This window comes from Monopterus albus, unplaced genomic scaffold (assembly GCF_001952655.1).
Source record: "Monopterus albus unplaced genomic scaffold, M_albus_1.0 scaffold84.1, whole genome shotgun sequence".
Classification (NCBI taxonomy): Eukaryota; Metazoa; Chordata; class Actinopteri; order Synbranchiformes; family Synbranchidae; genus Monopterus; species Monopterus albus.
The window spans coordinates 197,168-216,005 of NW_018127964.1; the positions used below are offsets into that span (position 1 = coordinate 197,168).

General features: G+C 42.3%; 1 protein-coding gene across 2 annotated transcripts in view; it reads left to right on the forward strand.

Annotated features, from left to right (window-relative positions):
* Positions 1-269: 269 nt before the first annotated feature.
* The window catches only part of kcnn3 (potassium intermediate/small conductance calcium-activated channel, subfamily N, member 3), a 45,920-nt gene continuing 27,351 nt past the window's right edge, over positions 270-18,838 (forward strand). The window contains exons 1-3 of one of the 2 annotated variants that reach the window (XM_020607130.1): positions 270-824; positions 1,426-2,546; positions 14,981-15,076. In XM_020607130.1, coding sequence (XP_020462786.1) covers positions 1,446-2,546; positions 14,981-15,076 — 1,197 coding nt within the window. In that variant the 5' untranslated portion in view covers positions 270-824; positions 1,426-1,445. The remainder of the gene's footprint in view (positions 825-1,425; positions 2,547-14,980; positions 15,077-18,838) is intronic. The other variant, XM_020607131.1, reaches the window with a different exon arrangement.

An 18,838-nucleotide genomic window follows, 5' to 3' on the forward strand; every position in this document is an offset into this window, starting at 1 on the left:
GTGAAAATGCCTTTGTTTTTGACATGGAGCTGACTGTTCCAGCGTCCAAATGGCCATATGGACTTGATTGAGGCAGCAGCTAAAAATGCCAAATTGATCACTTGTTTTCTGAGGCTACTGTGAAAACTGTGACCCCCAAAATAATCCGGGTGCAAGACAGTTGACATTTGGAAGCTACATCTTACAAACCCTGCCACCTGTTTTGCATTTCTGATTCCGTCCAATGAGACTGAACGGCAGGACTGGAGGCGGAGAAAGGAAGGAGAGAAGTTGGAGGAGAGAAGTTGGGGGAGAGAGTGAGAGACGGATCCGAGGAGACAGAGGGCTGTGGATTGAGTGGAAGTCGGTGGAGTCACATTTTAAATCACAGACTTCACTGCTCATCTCAGGACTGTTACTTGACGTCCAGCTTTGCGTTTTCCCTCCTCCTCCTGTTTTGCCGGTTTGTGATGCTGCACATTTTTGACGTACAGCCACAGGTTGACCGGTTTCATCCAGCCATGATGGATTATTCCTCTTCATCTCGTATCGATTGTCAGTGACGGGATCAGAAATGGGCATCAGAGATAGACCACTGATGACAGGAACAAACTGATCTTACCAGGTGAGCGGAGACGGAGGCACACATCTGCGGGAAGCGACGCACAATTTCGAGGCACAAGCGAGGACCTGTGGAGGATATACATGAACGGAGACGAAGCAAAAAGATGATGGGATGGCCGTGACAACATGAAAAAGAAAAAGTCTGGTTGTATATTTTCATCCAGCCAGTGATTCAACACATCTAACCTGGAGGACAGGGACTGAGAGAGAAGAGGTAGGAGGTAGGTAGAGAAGCAGACAGGGAGGAGGGGGCCGTGAAGGTGTTTGGTTATATCATACTGAAAGTAGGTTATTGTTTTGGATCAATCAAATGCAGCCAACTTGTGGTTAACTGAAGCAGTCTGTGATTCAGGGTACTTCCCAAATTGACTGATGTGGAATTATTATTTGTGAGTCTCTGAGCCTGGTCTCATTTCCATGGTGTATAGCGAGGGGGTTTGCACCATTCTCCAGGCTAACATCAATGTAACGCAGATGACATTTTATGGCATAAATTGCTGGAAGCATTGACAGAAGGAGAGGACACTGGGAAACGGAGAGGGGGAGAGTGCTGAGAGAGGCAGACTGGGCAGCTGACTCAAAGACTAGCATATCCCCCAGTTCTGACCACTTTTCTTCACTCTGCTGCTCCTCTTTGTAACACATCTTCAGCTTTTAGTGTTCAGTCTTTCAGTTGTTGTAACCAACCGTTATCCATCACAATGCTCCCCCATCTCTGTCTGCCCTGTTTCCATTACTGTCATGATAAACACTCTCTATTCTGTATAATTTTTCTTTTGTGCCTCTTTTTACAGTTATTCTCTTCTTTGTGTTTGTCTGCAGACAGGTGCGTGGCCACTCTCATGACCATGGAGCCTCCCCCCTCTCTCAGCTTGGCTTTGCTAGGAGGGAGTGAGGATGAGGACCAACGCTTCCTCTTTCCCCTGGGCATTATATCCCATCCGTCCACCACTGGCAACCAGCCAGGATCAAACCACTCCAACCACATGGGAGGATCAAGCCTGGACCGTCTAAATGGCAGCACCCCATCCCCTGCCACGCCCAATTTGCCTCCTGCATCGCTCCCCAAGTTGCCCCTGTCCTCCTCTGGAACCCAGCCTCTGCCCCCACCCATCCCCAACGCCCTGCATCCAACAAGCACCCCACTCTCCTCCTGCCTGGGCTCGCTACACAGCCTGAACGGGGACAACTCCCCGGTATACAACACCCTCTTTTACTCCTCCCATTCACCTTCTGTGGAGCGGGAGAGGGACAGAGAACGTGAGAGAGACAGGGAGAGAGATAGGGGCTGCAAACACAGACAGGCCAGCCCTCTGGTTCACCGTAGGGACAGTAACCCCTTCACAGAGATCGCCATGAGCTCCTGTAAGTACACAGGTGGGGTCATGAAGCCCCTGAGCCGCCTCAGCGCCTCACGCAGAAACCTTATAGAATCAGACAGCAGCAGTGAAACTAAAGAGGCCAGCGTTTCAGCTGTTGCTGGGGCAACGGGTGCTGGGGGGCATGAGCGACAGCGGGAAGCCCCTCCTACCTCCTCGGTGGCCCAGTTTTCTACCAATCAACCCCCAATCCAGAGCCCACCAGAGATTGTGATTTCATCCAAAGAAGACTCACCTTACCCCAGAGCAGGGTATGACATCACTGACTCCACATCCAACCAGATGTCGATCTATCACCAGAACCACACACTGGTGGAGAGCAGGCGGGCACAGCCAGGCAGGGGGAGCAGGCAGGGAGGGGTTGGGGTGGTGGGCTCCGGCACCAGGGGCAGCACCTCCAAGGCCCCCAAACGGAAGAACCAAAATATTGGTTATAAACTCGGTCATCGCAGGGCGTTGTTCGAGAAGAGGAAGAGGCTGAGTGACTATGCCCTCATCTTTGGAATGTTTGGCATCGTCGTCATGGTGATTGAGACAGAGTTGTCGTGGGGCGTGTACACAAAGGTGAGGGGACGGACCAGCAGTTCTTAAAGGGGAACTCCACAGATTTTACACATGACAATCAGTTTACTAGCCATGGCTAGTACCACAGAAAATTGTGTTATGTCTTCTATGGCTCTGGAGACAGAAACTAACCTTTATGATGTCATAATGATGTCATCAGGGTTATCTTGGCATGGGCTTGGATATTACCAATTTATATAAGAAGGCTGAAAGTGTGGCCTTTGAAAGACATGGGCATTTACCAGGCCTGGAGTGTTTAGAGAAAGACGTTGTCAAGATGGATTATGGGAAATCATCAATGTTTTTGGTGTTTGAGCCACACTAGGAACTTAAAATCAGGATATCATGGCTTCTGCTGCTCCAATTTTAACCACTTATCTTTAATTTGCCTCTCACAAATCCTCCAACTTTATGAATATGCAAAAATAGATTGGTGGAGTTCCCCTTTAATATAGCATCACATCTAACTGCCCAAAAAGTCTACAAATGGCCACACCAGACTGTCACACATATAGCTTTGTGCACTGCTGCATTCCTGAAATCTCAGGCTAATTTGGGCAGGTTTTTTGGTCATTTTTGCCTTTATTTTGATAGTAGCAAGTAATGACTGGCAGGAAGTGTGAGAAAGAAGATGGTCACCAGCCAGATGAAGTCAGGAATGTTACAGTCAGTACAGAAAGTATTCAGACCCTTACAAGTTTTCCACATATTTTTATGTTTCAGACTCATCTTATAATGGATTCAGTTCATATTTTTCCTCATCAATCTACACAATACTCCACAATGATAAAGTGAAAACAGGCTTTTTGAGTGTTCTGACAATTTATTAAAAGCAAAACACTGAAATATCCCATTTACATAAGTATTCAGACCCTTTGTTATGACACTTGTAATTGAGCTCTGGTGCGTCCTGCTCCTATCAGTGGTCATTGAGATGCTTCTACAGCTTGATTAGTGTCCACATGTACCTAATTCAATGCAATGAATATAATTAGGAAAGACACAGACCTGTCTATATAAGGTCTCACAGTTGATGGTGTATGTCAGAGTGAAAACAAAGCCACGATGTCGAGAGAATGGTCGGCAGACTTACAAGAAAGAAGGAAGTCAATGCACTCGGCCAAGAAAGTTCCACACATACCCCCCTGTGAAACTACCACTTGACATTAATTTGTGCACTTCAGAGGTTAGAAGTATAAGGAGTAATTCTGAATGCAAACCTTCTCCAGAGTGCTCAGGATCTCAGTCTGGGGCGAAAGTTAACATTTCAACAGGACAACGGCCTGAAGCAAACCACCAAGGAAACACAGGAGTGGCTTCGGGAAAAGTCATGGAAGCCAGGGGGGTCCAGACCTGAACCCCTGGAGAGACCTGAAAATGAATGTGCACCCATGCTCCCCATCCAACCTGGCTGACCTTGAACGATTCTGCCAAGAAGAATAAAAGAAAATTCCAAAAGAAAGGTGCCAAGCTTGCAGCTTCAATCTGAAGAAGACTTGAGGCTGTCGTTGCTGCCAAAGTACTAAATGAATGGCCTGAATACTCGTCTTTTACTTATAATAAGTTTACAAAACACTTCAAAACCTGTTTTCACTTTATCATTGTGTAGTATTATGTGTAGATTGATGAGAAAAAATGAATAGAATCCATTTTAAGATGAGTCTGATACGTAACAAATTACAGAAAACTTGAAATGCATCAACCCCTGGTTCACATGGTTGGAAAAACAAATCAGTCTAGTTTCACCAGTTAAGCACCAAATTGATGAGCGGTACACCCCACTCAGTCAGACCAGCACCATGTCATGTTGTTGGAGGGTTGCTACTATAGTGACCAAGCTTGACAGTTGCTGCTTCTGGGTGATGTAATGCAATGATGCAGAGAACATGGGGGGCAGATTATCAGTGGGAGGCCAGGATCTCATTTGTCTGTGTAATGGGGAGTGTAATAAGTTGAATGGGCCTCTGGCTGCTTTTGTCTGTTTATTTTGTGTGTGTATGTGTGCCACAGTGTCCTAGTGAGCCTTGGGGCATGTTGTGTTCACCTTTCTGACGCAGAGATACTCCAGTCCTCGTACCATCCTTACTTTCGGTCTGACGTATCACAGAGGGGTGGCTTTTGGCTACTAAGATGGAAATATTATTTCCACTTATGCAGCTTGTTATGTATGGATCAGTGATCATGTCAAGGAGGAAGTGACTGCACAGATTTACAGGTAGCCTATTAGAATAGGCCGGCGTGGTGTGTGGCTCATCTCTGTCTCCCTCTTCTCTGTTTCTCTTGCTTTCTGGTTGTAGACCGTGGTCTCCAGTTTACACTTGGTTTCTCTCTGCTGTTGTCATTGCTAGAAAAATCTGCCTGTTTTCTTCTGCTGGCTGTGTCTTTTTGCTTCTTTCTCCCTTTGCCTGTGTATCCCACTCATTATATTATAAAAATCAGCGCTTCAGAAGCAGTCTTTTTATTAATGGAAATCAATGGTTTTAATTTCTCTCTCAATCCCTCCGTTTCTCTTTTCTCCCTTTCCGTTGGCCTGTTCTCCCTGAAGGAGACGGGCAATGCACCTTATGCTCGCTTTCTCTCCTTTCTATTAACTCTGCCTGCTTTCTTTTTCTTTCTTCCTTTCATTTCCCCCCTCTCTTTCTCTCCCTCTCCCTCTCCCACGTCTCTGCTCTCTCCAAGCTTTCCTCCTGCTCCGTTTGTTGCTCCAGTCCACGCTGCTCAGTGAGCAGAGGACGACTGTAAAAGGAGAGAAAAAAGGAAAGGCGATAATGAAAAGCTTGATTTAGGTTTTTAAGCTACAACAGCTATAGTCCTCTAATGGACAGCTGTGATTTTGAGCTGGATGGCCACTGTGTTTCCCAGCGCTCTCACACTTTTGATTAATCTATGTTCATTAGGATAATTATGAAGTAGAAGTCAGGGTTAAGGAAGAATACTGTGTAAAACATCTTTGGACCTCATAGTCTCTTTTCAGGTTTGTACATTTCTGAAGGATCCAGAGAGTTAGTATGCAGCAGCAAAGCCTGATTAAAAATTCATTTTTAAACGCCAGGTGCCAAGCAATTTATTTTATTTATGGTTGCGGATTTGGTCGGACTCCAACAGATACTGGACTTCCATCAGACAGATCGAGCCCTCACTTAGATAATTGAGGTGGAAAGTAGCCTGCTGGTTGTTGTGAAAAATGGGTAGAGATCATGAAAATGAATTAGAGACCGGAAAAGAAGATAAATGGGGGGAAGGCAGAGAAAGAAGTGGAGAGGTTCATGCAGCGCTCTAGACCTGGGCGGAAGCCTTGAAAGATTTCTTTTATTGATTATTGATCATCTCTCACCCACACATGTACTGTTCATCATGGCACACACATGCTGTGCAATTGTACACTGAAAATGGATGCTGCCTTTCAGAGGTGTTACATTGTGTGTGTATTGACAGCCATTCTTTAGTGGCAGCATGAGAGCTCAAGAGAAAATGTGACGGGTACAAATATAATGCAGTATGATATTCTGTTAACAGCTTCATAAGATTTCTGTGTCTCTGACAACAGTTGTAAACTTGGAGTCAGTGTATAATGCTGGTGTGGGTATGTCTACCAAATGCTCCTGCACTTGTTTCAGCAGGTCCAGCTGTTCTGTGTTGCTCCCAAAAATAGAGATGAAGAATAAGAATGGAACTTAACTGAGTGGGTTGGATTGTGTGTGTGTGTGTACAGTGTGTGTGTGTGTGTGTACAGTGTGTGTGTATGTGGTCTTGTTTGTATATACTTATTGGATTGGATCACTGGGCGCACACTGTGACTGGAAGTCACTTGTGGGGACCAGAGGCTGAGCCCATGACTAATTCATCAAATGTTATGAAAATGGCAGGGTGTGAGATTAGAGGAAGTGTCGCCTTTGGTTAAGGGTAGGGTAAAGTTTAAGGTTAGGCAATTAGCGGTTCTGGTTGAGGTTCGTGTAAGTTTGGTTCTGGAAATGAATGTAAGCCTATGCACGGACCATGTAAGTGAGGACAGCACAGGTGTGTGTGTGTGTGTGTGTGTGTTATCAAGGATAAATAGAGAGAGGTTAACATGAGAGGACATGGTATTTGTGACTGTGGACCTACTGAGTAAGCACATGCATATTGATGTGAGGTTCAAACCCCATCAGCACACATACTGTAGCCACGGCTGAGATTTTCCATTCCTTTTGTTATAGCATCTTTCTTCAGTACAACTAAGTCAAATTCAAGCAGCGGTGGAAGAAGTACACAGGTCCCTTACTTAAGTAGAAGTAGCAATACCACATTGTAAAAGTACTTTGTAACAAGTAAAAGTCCTGCATTCAAAATGTTACTTAACTAAAACTGCTACATTTTAGTATCAAAACATACTTAATGTACTAAAAGTAAAAGTACTCATTTTACAGAATGGTACATTTAACATGAATGTATATCATATTATTGGATTAGAATTACTGATGCATTATTGTGTACATCACATTAATGTTGCAGCTGGTAATGGTAGAGCTAATGTTAACTAGCTTATATACTTGTAATTTGAAGTACTTTACATAAGGCTTGGTAGCTTGTGAATTTCCCACCAAGGATCAGTAAAGTCTTGTGATTATACTGTAGTTTTTGTATTAATCTGGTTCTGGAAAGTAACTAGTAAGCAAAGTTATAAAAATAAATGCAGTGCAGTAAAAAAGTACAATATTTGCCTCTGAAATGTAGTCAGAGTATGAGGTAGCACAAAATGAAAATACTCAAAGTGAAGATACCTCAAAATTGTACTTAAGTACAGTACTTGAGTAGATGTATTTAGTTATTTTCCACCTCTGAATTCAAGGAAGACATGGACAAAGTCCATGATTAAGACCTCATCTGAGATTGGAAAGTGAGGTTTTCTCATGTATATTCATCGCTCTAGAGAGTGCCAGTAAGTTCATGTACTGTAAATGTCCAGTCACAGTTGTTGAGCCAATTATGCAGGGAGAATATTGAATGATGAAATAATTCATAAATGTGAAATTATTACATTTGCTCAGAGGCAGAATTGTGAGTTTTCACACAAAATCATCCAACACAAGCGCAAACATGAAACTTTCAAAAGTTATCTCGAGACACGTTTTGAGAGTCTCTCTGTAATTACTGCACATCTTCTAGTGTAATTGTCAAATTGTCAAGCATCACGCTGCATTTTTAACTCCACGTATTCTGTGGCGTCATTGTCCCCAGTTCATTGCCGTTGATCCAAGACCTTGCTGCTTCAAATGATAAGAGCAGTAAGAGGACAATTCATCTTCCACAATTCAGCCTTTGTCAGCTTTTATTATTGATTTTAATAGGAGGAAGTGGTTGTGGTCTGACATGTGTCTCTATCTGAGAATACTTGAGCCCCTGGGCACCTGGGACCTTAGCATGTGGCCTATCACTGTCAGATCAATAGATCATTCAGCAGAGGCTTCCACGGCTGAGGCCGCGGCTCCATGCCAGGTATCATGGAGCACGGCTATTCTGAGGAAATGCACAGCTGTTGTCAGCTTCACCTGTCACACTGTCAGTGCACACATTTGGCGCCTCAACATACAGATGGGTGTGTGTGTGTGTGTGTGTGTGTGTGTGTGTGGAACAGGCAGAAGGATGGGGTATCATGTGCCAGCCTGTACCCACTTACTGTCTGTTTCTCACCACCAGAATCAATGATTTCACAGATTAGCAGCAGCGCTCGCTTCCATTCTCCCTTTCCTTCCTTCTGTCCTCTCACTTTAGAGAAGTGTTTTTGTTGCTCCCCTGGTGAGTCTTAAAAACATCTCCATTTCCCCAAGGGGGTCACTGCCAACTCAGCAGACTTATAGCATGTCTCTCATTCCCCCTGTGCTCCCTTTGTCTCCCCCTCCCCACCCTTGCCCCGCTCCCGTGACATTTCGCAGACATTAAGTGGAAGACCTTTCACTGCAAGGCCACTTGCTATTCAGACAGTAGATGAGGATCATCAGGGAATTAAACTCACTAACTGCCACCATATTCTCTAAAGGAGCTATCAGCCATTTCAGCATTTCTGCATGGCTCTCACTCTCCTCTGTACTTCAACATCGTCCTCCTCTCCTTTCCTCCGCTCGACACTCTTTTCATCTTCCAGATCACACACTTCTAAGGGACGGTAGATCTCACAGGTCTTGCTGCTAACAAGTATAAATATGCTGATTTCCTTCAGTGTAATGAGGCTGAGCTACCTCTCTCTGTAAGAGTGAGTGTGCTGGTACACATGGGTGTGTTAGAACTTGCTTTGTCCACCAGAAATGTAAACATTCACGTCACTGAGTTCATGTCATCTCCTCTTTGTGTACACACTTATGGAGTCTGTGTATTTATGCATTCAGCTCTGTCATATTAGAACCTGCTATTATGGATGTGTGCATGTGTTCACATGACCCTTTGTCTGGATTTGTGAGACATGTGCAGGACCTTAATGGCGCGTGTGAGTGTGCAGTCAAGCGACTGTATGTCTGTACATGTTTTTCTGAGATTGTGTGGACACATTGTAGTTCAGTACCATCATGATGAGGATATTTTGTGTGGTAGTCACAATTTCAGAGAGCTGTTTAATGGTTTAGGATGAGGTTTACATTAAATGTTATAATTAGGCATTTACAGTTGTGATGGTTATGTCAAAGGGATAGGGATTGCATTCTGTCAGTGAGTATCCTCACAACTACATAAAGACAAGCATGGAGGTGTGAGTGTGTAAGGTGACATCGCTCTTTGTCTACTGCTTGTTTCCCTGGAGACTGATTGTAAGAAGGCATCGCGCTGACAGGGAAAGACCCCCAAGGCTTAAACATCACAACGTGCTCACACACATTCACTTCCATTATCAACACGTATCAAACAACTTATCACCATGAGAGTAATGTGTTAGTATGTGATGGTATCTGCATCAATAAGGGTGAGGTGGGAAAAACTGGGGGTAACCCTCATCTAGATACTACACTGTGTGTCTTTGGGCATCTGTAAGTGTGTGTGTCTGCATGCTGATTCAAGTAAAGAAGCTCGAAAAGTTCATTACCTGCTGTCCACAGAGCCATTGATCCATACATACTAATCAAACACTTATGCACAGCTGGACAAAAGAAAGACAGGAAAAAACATATATGCACACACATGCAAACATATTAAGTATATGCCAGAGGAAGGGACAATTTATCTTTAGGCTGCTGTAGCTATTCAAAAATATTCTCTTTACACTTGTTAATTTGGATGAGTGACAAAATGGTTTAGGATCTAATTGACAGTTGTTACTATACAGTTATTAATCTGTTTGTTGATTTAGGTAATGCTTTGAGAGTTTGTGAAATACTTTTATTCCCTGCCAAGAGTTAAAAAAGAAGACAGATACCACTCTGATGTGTGTCCTCTACATATGAAGCTAGGTGGTTAGATTGTAAATGGGGAGAAAACAGCTGAGTGTCCACCAGCACCATCTAATGTGACAACAACCATTTTGGGTTTAGATCAAGTTTTGTGTGATTATGTTACTTCTTGATGAACAGTTTGTCCTAGCATGAAGCCTTTTTCACAGCAGCCATTTTGACCCGTCCTAGTAGGGAACTGTCCCTGTAAGGCATAACAGTGTGCCAGTTGCCATGTCAGGACCCTGAAATTGAGGCAGGTCATTTAAATCCAGCCATCATTAATTTTATTATTTACATCTGTGCTAATACACTGCTAGTTGCCTGGCAACCACAAGGCTCTGGGAAGGTACTACACTCTGCTGATGTTCATTAAGAAATAGTTAAAACAAACCTCTTTACAACTACACATTGACACATTTCTCTTTGCATATGGATTAAACAAATAAGAAAGAAGGAAGTCAATGCACTCGGCCAAGAAAGTTCCACACATACCCCCCTGTGAAACTACCACTTGACATTAATTTGTGCACTTCAGAGGTTAGAAGTATAAGGAGTAATTCTGAATGAAAACTGTCTCCAGAGTGCTCAGGATCTCAGGCTGGGGCGAAAGTTAACATTTTAACAAAACAACGGCCTGAAGCAAACCACCAAGAAAACACAGGAGTGGCTTCGGGAAAAGTCATGGAAGCCAGGGGGGGCCCGACCTGAACCCCTGGAGAGACCTGAGTACATCTCTGGAGAGACCTGAAAATGGCTGTGCACCAATGCTCCCCATCCAACCTGGCCGACCTTGAACAATTCTGCCAAGAAGAATAGAAGAAATTTCCAACAGAAACGTGCCAATTTTGCAGCTTCATTTCCAAGAAGACTTTAGGCTGTCGTTGCTGCCAAAGGGGCTTTAACTAAGTACTAAGTGAAGGGTCTGAATACTTATGTAAATGGGATATTTCAGTCTTGTATTTTCAATAAATTAACAAAACCCTCCAAGTATTTTTGTAACACTCCAACAACCTGTTTTTGCTTTGCCTTTGTGAAGTATTGTCTGTAGCCTGATGAGAAAAAAATTTATCAAATCCATTTTAAGATGAGTATGAAAAATAATAAAATGTGCAAAACTTGAAAGCATTCTGAATCCACAGTAAGTCCCCAGTGTCACTGTCGCTGGCTTTAACTAGAGTTGGTGCATTCATTTAGAACAGCACCTGCACCAGAGGTTTACAATGACTAGAAATTAATTGACCTCTGACAGCTTATAAGCGCTGAGGCTTCTCACTGGCAATGGTATAGACAAGCCATGTGTACAGAAAGAAGGCATGTACACATGTACATCTCCATCACAGCTGAGACATCCATTATACAGGCAGAGTAAATGGATTAGAAACAAACAGAAACAAAATGTTCCTAACTGTGTAATGGCCAGAATTGAAAAAAAAAAAAAAGCCAAACTGGCCAACAGATGTCTGGAGGTAAGTGCAGCGAGAGAAGATGTAAACTCCAAGCAAATCACGTTTCAGCTCACTAGTGTGGCTGTGTGTTTAAACAGATGCTGCTGAGATCCAGGTCTGCATTCTTCTCATGAGCACAAGAGTGTTACCTCCCTTTGCACCTAGTTTGCTTCAGTGAGTACAAATGAGATGTTGGCAGAGGAGAGTCGGACCAAGACAGGAAAAAGAACCACAAGAAAATAAAGACCAAAAATGGCTAGAGCTTTGAGCTGACAGGCGAAATCAATGGAGAGCCAAACCTAGATGATATTTTCCTGGGTGCAGTGGTCCATAAGCACACTGATATGAGCAACACATGAACAACATTCACTTAATGCTCTCCTTGAGCGAGTCTATCGATACAGTGTACATATGTGTTTGTCTGTTTGTGTGGTCAAATTTTAGTTCAATACCAGTGTGGTTGATTAACTTTAAAATTAATAATTAATAAGCTAATAAATTAGACTGCATGTGTGTCTCTGAATGTTTGTGTGATGTTGAATCAGAATCATTCATGCCGTGACGCACAAATACCAGGCACAGTAACATATTAACACACTCTATTTTCCAGAGGGCTGATTTGCGGTATATTATTCATGAACCCAAAATTCTGTGTAGATTCTGCTAAAATCATCATGAAGGAAAGGCTGAGTAATACGTGTCTAACTCTGAGTGCACTCTCAGTTTAAGAGAGTGTTTGGCGATGACTGTTTAACAGCATCCTACTTAACAGCTGAAATATCTGATCAGAAATGCTGCAGTCTTGAGGTGGCTCTGCTCTTCTCCTGAAGACCGTAGTGTTCATAACGTGGCTTTGGTGAGCCTGGAAATGAATGCACTTTGGGGTATGTGTGTATTATATTCTGCAATTCAAAACATAGTCCTTGAGCTGATGTAGGTAAATGAATCAGTTTTGTGAGTGTGGCTTTGTCCTGATTCTTTTTTTCCAATATTTGACAGGTTGGGAGAGTTTTTGGGAAAGAATACTGACCTTAAAATGCTAATTAAAATTACTGAATTGACAAAATCCAAATTCTTTTAAAAGTCTAACCCTTATTCATGCATCTCTGTGTTTATAGATACACAATAGGAAAAGAAGGAAAAAAGTTTCCTTGAGACTAGTTTTTATTGGTTCTTATCTCTTTTCCTCAGAAAGTATACAGTAGGTCTAGCAATATTAAATAGTTTTATTGTCAGCAAATGCTGCAAAATGACCAAAATAATGAACTGATGCGACTAACATGCATTGTCAAAGGCTGATATACCCCATTCCTCTGGGCCATTGAGCTCCATTGTTGTTTAAAAACACATCAGGGAGCCTCGCCGTTACACTTTGTTCCTTCATGCTCTATCCTGCTGTAAATTATTACCAGAGCACCAAATGGATTTAAATTCTTCACTGAAAATGTATTATATACTGAGATTTCTTAACATTAAATCTACAGTATGTATTTTTTCAAATATTTTTGTTGTAGAAATCTGCTCCAAAACTTGTCTTAATGTGGATACGTGCTGTCGAAGCCTCCTGTGACCCAGACTCATTGAAATGCAGTGCAAAGATTTTAGCTTAGATTATCAGTTATTTCTGTCCGATCAGTAAGATTTGTTGCATTCTCATTTTATGTACTGTAATTTCATAACGATAAATATCTGAAAAGCTTGTAAGAGCATAGTAGATTGTAGTAGAGCGTAGTGGAGCAGGAAAAGGGGGTGCTGGGTGGAGCAGAGTGGGTTGATTTTGAGTTTCAATGAAAAACACCAGGCATATCCTCGTAATGTTCATTATATACAGAATTTGTTGATGTTTGACACCGGAGGTAGTACACAACATTAACTCTGTCCCCCAGATGTATTGACTGGTCTTTATACAGCTTGTGTAGCTGATTAATTGCACTTATTAGTTACTTACTGTTATAGTTATGTACTCCCTGCAGTTGTATGACTGCAGCCTCTGTATAATCAGTTTAAAAGTTTGTTTCCTTTTTAAATGTTCTTTTATTGTCTGTCTCTGTTTTGTGTTGGGAGTTTGTTTTCCTTACGCTAACACACTATCAGCGCTAATGCTAATACATGCATGTTGATGTTTAGCAGGTTTTCCATCACCACCCGAGGCTGGTGGGAATGTTAGTTTTATGGGTATTTGGCCATAGACCAAAGTATCGGATAAACAGAAATGCTGATATAACAGTCTGGCAATAAACGAAGGGTCAGGGGTTAAATGTTTTTATAATTTATGAGAACCATGAATATCTGTAACAGTTTTCACAGCAATACAGCCAATAATAGTTGAGACATCAGTCTGAACAACAAAATGTCAATCTCATAATCATGATGGTCAGTAGGATTCATGCTCTGGGGAACATCAATATTTATAGAAACTTTCTCGACAATCCACCTGTTGATGAGATATTTGACTCTGGATCAAAGTGGTTAATTGATTTGACGGGGATGGATGAGGTGAAAGCTAAGAGTACCAAAATCTGAAGTGGCATCACATTTCCTTTAAATAACCCTTTATGTTTTGTAGGGCGCTTCAGGGCACACCAGCTGGCCAATTACCAACGAGATAAAATAAACTGTGCTTAAGCAGTTGACATGCTTGTTTGGAGTGTGTTTATTCTATGGTTAGGCAAGTTTCAACACTGAGTGTCGGTGTGAGGCATTAGTGTTGTTGCTATGGTTACCTGCAGTTGAACATACCCTGTGCACTGATTTAAAACGGTGTTTAAACTGTTGACCGGAACAAAGAATGAGATGTCCTGATGTTGAATTTTAATGGACAGTATCAGACAATGATAAATAGCTATATCCCATGGCTGTGGCACAGCATTATTCAAGTACTCTGCATGACATATAATTAGAGAATCTTTCTTATTTGCCAGCTTTTTAAGATCTTTTTTTTAAGACCAGGTGTTTAATGGCTTTTCTATTTTCTGAAATGGAGATGTAAACTCACGAGAGAACAATTCAGTACAGGTTTTTCTTTTGATCTCCCATCTGCATTTCTTAAAGTTGATCAGGTGTGTGCAGTTGTGTTGGGTTAATATGCTAATGTAAGAATGTGCTATGTGTAGGCCTATGTGCACATGTGTATGATAACTCCAGTAAGATTTGCCTGCTCTGAGTGGGTGAGGTGAGGGGGTTAAAGAAGCCACTGAAGTGCTATGAGTTGTATTGATCGGAAGTTCCCCGGTGCATTGATTATAAGCGCTATGAAACCAAACAAGCAGAGGATTTAAAGCTCGACTGCAGAGTGATATTGATGGGTGGACTACTACCATTCAACTTGTGTTCAGCCTTTGAAAGTCTTTCTTGTAAATGTTAGTTCTTCATGTCAATGCTGAGGTATCGCCACTGCAGCACACAAGCCATTTTAGCAGAGGAGTGAGAGAGGACATCATTTGACATCTGGCACATTAAACCAGAGAGAACGTGTTATCTTTGCTACATGTTGTACTCAGAATATTAAACCAGCCGTGGCAAAGTCACTCTGAAATGTATATTGGTTGTGCTGCATGTTTTTAATAGAGTGTGTGTGTCAATTTTGTCCCTACAGAGCTCCATGTATTCTCTGGCCTTAAAGTGTTTGATCAGCCTGTCTACAGTCATACTGCTGGGCCTCATCATAGCCTACCATGCACGGGAAGTTCAGGTAAAATACATACACATGCAAACTGTCACAAACTGAATCACAGGCAGGTGTTTTTGCCAAGAATCAGAAGCGTATCGATATCACTGTCATGTCTGTGCATCAAGTGTGGAGCTGGGAGGCGAATAGCATAGCTTAGTATAGAGACTGGAAGGCGGAGAACAGGTGGCTTTGCTCCGCCTAAAAGTAACAAAATCTGCCTGCCAGCATCTTTATAGCTTTTTAATTACGACATTATGTCTTGTTTATTTAGTTCATGCAAAAAGTTGTAGTGTAGCATAGTTAACATGTCAAAACAACAATTTGTGGTTTTGTAGAAGATTATGTGTGGGACTATTTCACCACTCAAGCACGTTTCTGCTCTGGGTCAAGAAACTGTAACCACTGTAAAGCCACAACCTGATCATAATTAGTGCACTGTAGCATCATATTTAGTGAAAGCATGAGAGTGGTATCGATCTTCACATCAAAGCTTTTGCTAAGAAAGTACATTTCCCATAATAGCAGCTGTTCCTGTAGTGCCTTTTTATTTAGAAGTGGTTTTCTTCACATATAAACAAAGGCACATCTGAGCTCTGTGGACAGTGTACACAGTCCCTCAGACTCCAGACATAAACCACAGGCCCCAGGTGCATGTCAGCTCCAGCCAATTAATGACATTAGTGAGAGTCTTAGCGGGACTGACGAACCATTCTGCACTGGTTTGCGTGGCGTAGACACACACCAAGTGTTAAATACACACACAGTAATAATCCAGACATTGAATAGATGCCCAGAGAACACACACATAAACATGTGAATACACATACACAGGACAAACATACACAGCCCCTTGTAAGACTGGAACACTCAATCAGAAATGCTTTCATGCTTCATGATACCTGTTTTGCTGTTTGTCACTTCACTGATATAATGGTACTACGGTCATTCAGCTGGGGTTTTCACTGGAGCCACTTGCAATCAATGCACATTGACTATTTATGGGGAATCTTGTGGAAATGAGATCCAGTGAGTGCCCCCACAGCAGCTATTACTCCCACCAGCTAAACCACAAAGCCACACTCATCCATCTAACCACATGTTTAATGCTATGACTTTTTTTCATTACACCACAGCTTGGATGTTGTTGGAAATGTCTGTTAAAGTTCCAGTGGGTCTTTGATGGGAATTCGGATGCATTTTGAGGTTCGGGCTCTCCATCTGTGGATCAATAAGTAGATGCTGCTGTGGTGTTTTCACAAGGCCATACACAGGAACTGATAGACTGGTAATCAGTTTGTAATAGGCAGCTGCTGTGAATTAGAATTCACAACAAAAGGGAGCTGAGTCAATGCATGCTCCTGTGGTGCACATGCATGTATGTGTTTGCATATATGGTGAAGCATTCATTGATAAAAGAACCCTCATTTCTCCTCACAAGTTTGATGTCACTTTCACAATCTGAGCTGGTCATACAGCCACGCACACTGTGGCTACTGCACGTGACTGGAACTCTAATACCAACGGGAGAAGAGATTGAGAGTGGCTGCTGTAAGGCCGACAGAGAGATATGTAAAATGATCTTTTGTTAATTCCACTTGATTAAATGGAGTTAGGAGTGGAGGGGCGGTGAAAGTACAAGGCAAATGATGTTTAATTCAAAGTCACTGTTGATTGTAACTTGAGTAAGAATTGCGATAATTACTAATTTATTTAAAGTTTGTGTTTACCCAACAGCAGAGAGCTTTAAAGGATCATTCTGGTATATTACAGCATCAGTCTTATTTTCATTGTTTTGGTCCAAATTTTTTATTGTATCTGCTGAGATGAGAACGTTCTTGGTCAGTTTCTAAAAACAGTTCAACCAGATTATCTGAACTACTTAATTGGTTAGAGCAAATGTGAGCACAACTGAAACACTGTTAGTAATTCCTCACTGCACAGGAAAACCGTGCTCACACAACTGAAGGAAGCTGGCCCAAGTTAAAACTGGGAGTTTAATAACTTGCCTTAATAACTTTACAGAAACCTTTTGCTAATCTGGGGATTTGATTAAACCCTTGTGTAATCTTCTCACTGCTTATATTTTTTTCTGCTCCTTAAGCCTGCACTAAGTGTTTTTTTGGCCACTCAAGACAAACAGACACAAGCTCTAAACATAACATTGACGTATTTGTAGTTTTTAATCTGATATTGCAAACTTTGTAGGAAACCGTTGACTATTACTCATCCAGCAGATAGAGACCAGCAGTAGCATTCATTTGGAGATGTGTGTTTGGCCAGCTGGGGGATGTACATTCAATGTTTCTGTATTCTACCAATTCCCAGGGGGAATATTTGTCTCTTTTGCTGCTAAATGTTCCCCTGTGTTCACCAGCTAGTCGCTAACTTTGGCTGTTAGGTGTTGGACAGGTAGTGAACAGTCACTGATCCCTTTCATATACAAATAGCAATGTAATCCATTGTTGAGGTATAATTATCAACGTTGTGATGCTTGTATTAGGTTTAGCCTGGGTTAAAAGCAGCAGTAAACAGCTAGTCTGGCTCTAACTACACTAAAGGTAACTAGACAGCACTCAGACAGGGCAAACCTCTGCCAAGGTGCAACTCAGTTTCCCCATAATGCCATAAAAGCAATATTCCTATGATAGTTTGACATTCATAATATGATTACCTGATCATGAAAACCTACTGCTGGCGTTTGGAATGGTGCTGATATCATTATTTGTTTAAAATTTGATCAAAAAAAAAAATAGACATGACAGAAATCTACTCCCTAGTTTAGGGAGGAAATGGGGACTTCAGTGAGTGGACCGTGTCCAAAGCAGTGAAGGTGTCACATTTCTGAAACTTTGTGTTCAAGAGCTGTTTGTTAAAAAGCTCATTCAGTCTCTGTAACTGGCCAATTGTAGCACTTTGGAGTGATACATGTGTGTCTCCTCTAAACAGAGACTGACATGGAAAAATACAGGGGAAAAGTAAAGTCGCACAGTACACATCAGCCTGTGAGGTTATGCTGGGTGACGGTTAAGGGAAGCACGGGGTGTGTGCCGCTTGTTAGGTTCCGACAGTGGAAACACAGCTATAATGCACAGCTGGAACAAAAGCATCCTTGTCAACAGACTACTATTCTCTGAGCTATGTCTGTGCTCGGAGTGCTCATCAGTGCAGCTGTGCACTTTGGCCACAAGGGGGCTCATATACAGTCAGCAGCCTTTCCAGCTTGTACAGTGGTGAATAAATATTCTTATATCCAAATTATGACATAGCGCCAAAATTTAATCAATTTTTCCATTGGCTGTACCCTACCTCTCCACACACTAAAGGTAATAAAAGTTACATACACATACACACAATGGTGTGGTGGTTGGCACTGTTGCCTCATAGCAAGAAGGTTCTGGGTTTGAGCCCCGAGCGAGTTTGCATGTTCTCCCTGTGCCCATGTAGGCTTCCTCCCACAGTCCAAAGACATGCCATGTAGGTTGATTGGTGACTCTAAATTGTCTATAGCAGTGAGTGTGGGTGTTTGTCTGCATGTCAGCCCTGTGATAGACTGGCGACCTGTACAGGGTGTACCCCGGCTCTTGCTCAATGTCAGCTGGGATTGGCTCCAACCCTGTTCAGGTATATGGTACAGATAATGCAGGGGGAGTTAGATGCCAGTAGTGACAGTCTGCAGCATGGGCATCCCTATGAGACCGAGTTTAGCTACGTTGGCTACACCAAGCATGTCCATTTTGTTGTTCAGTGCTGCAATGTGCAGCATAAGAGGTGCTGGTCTGTCTT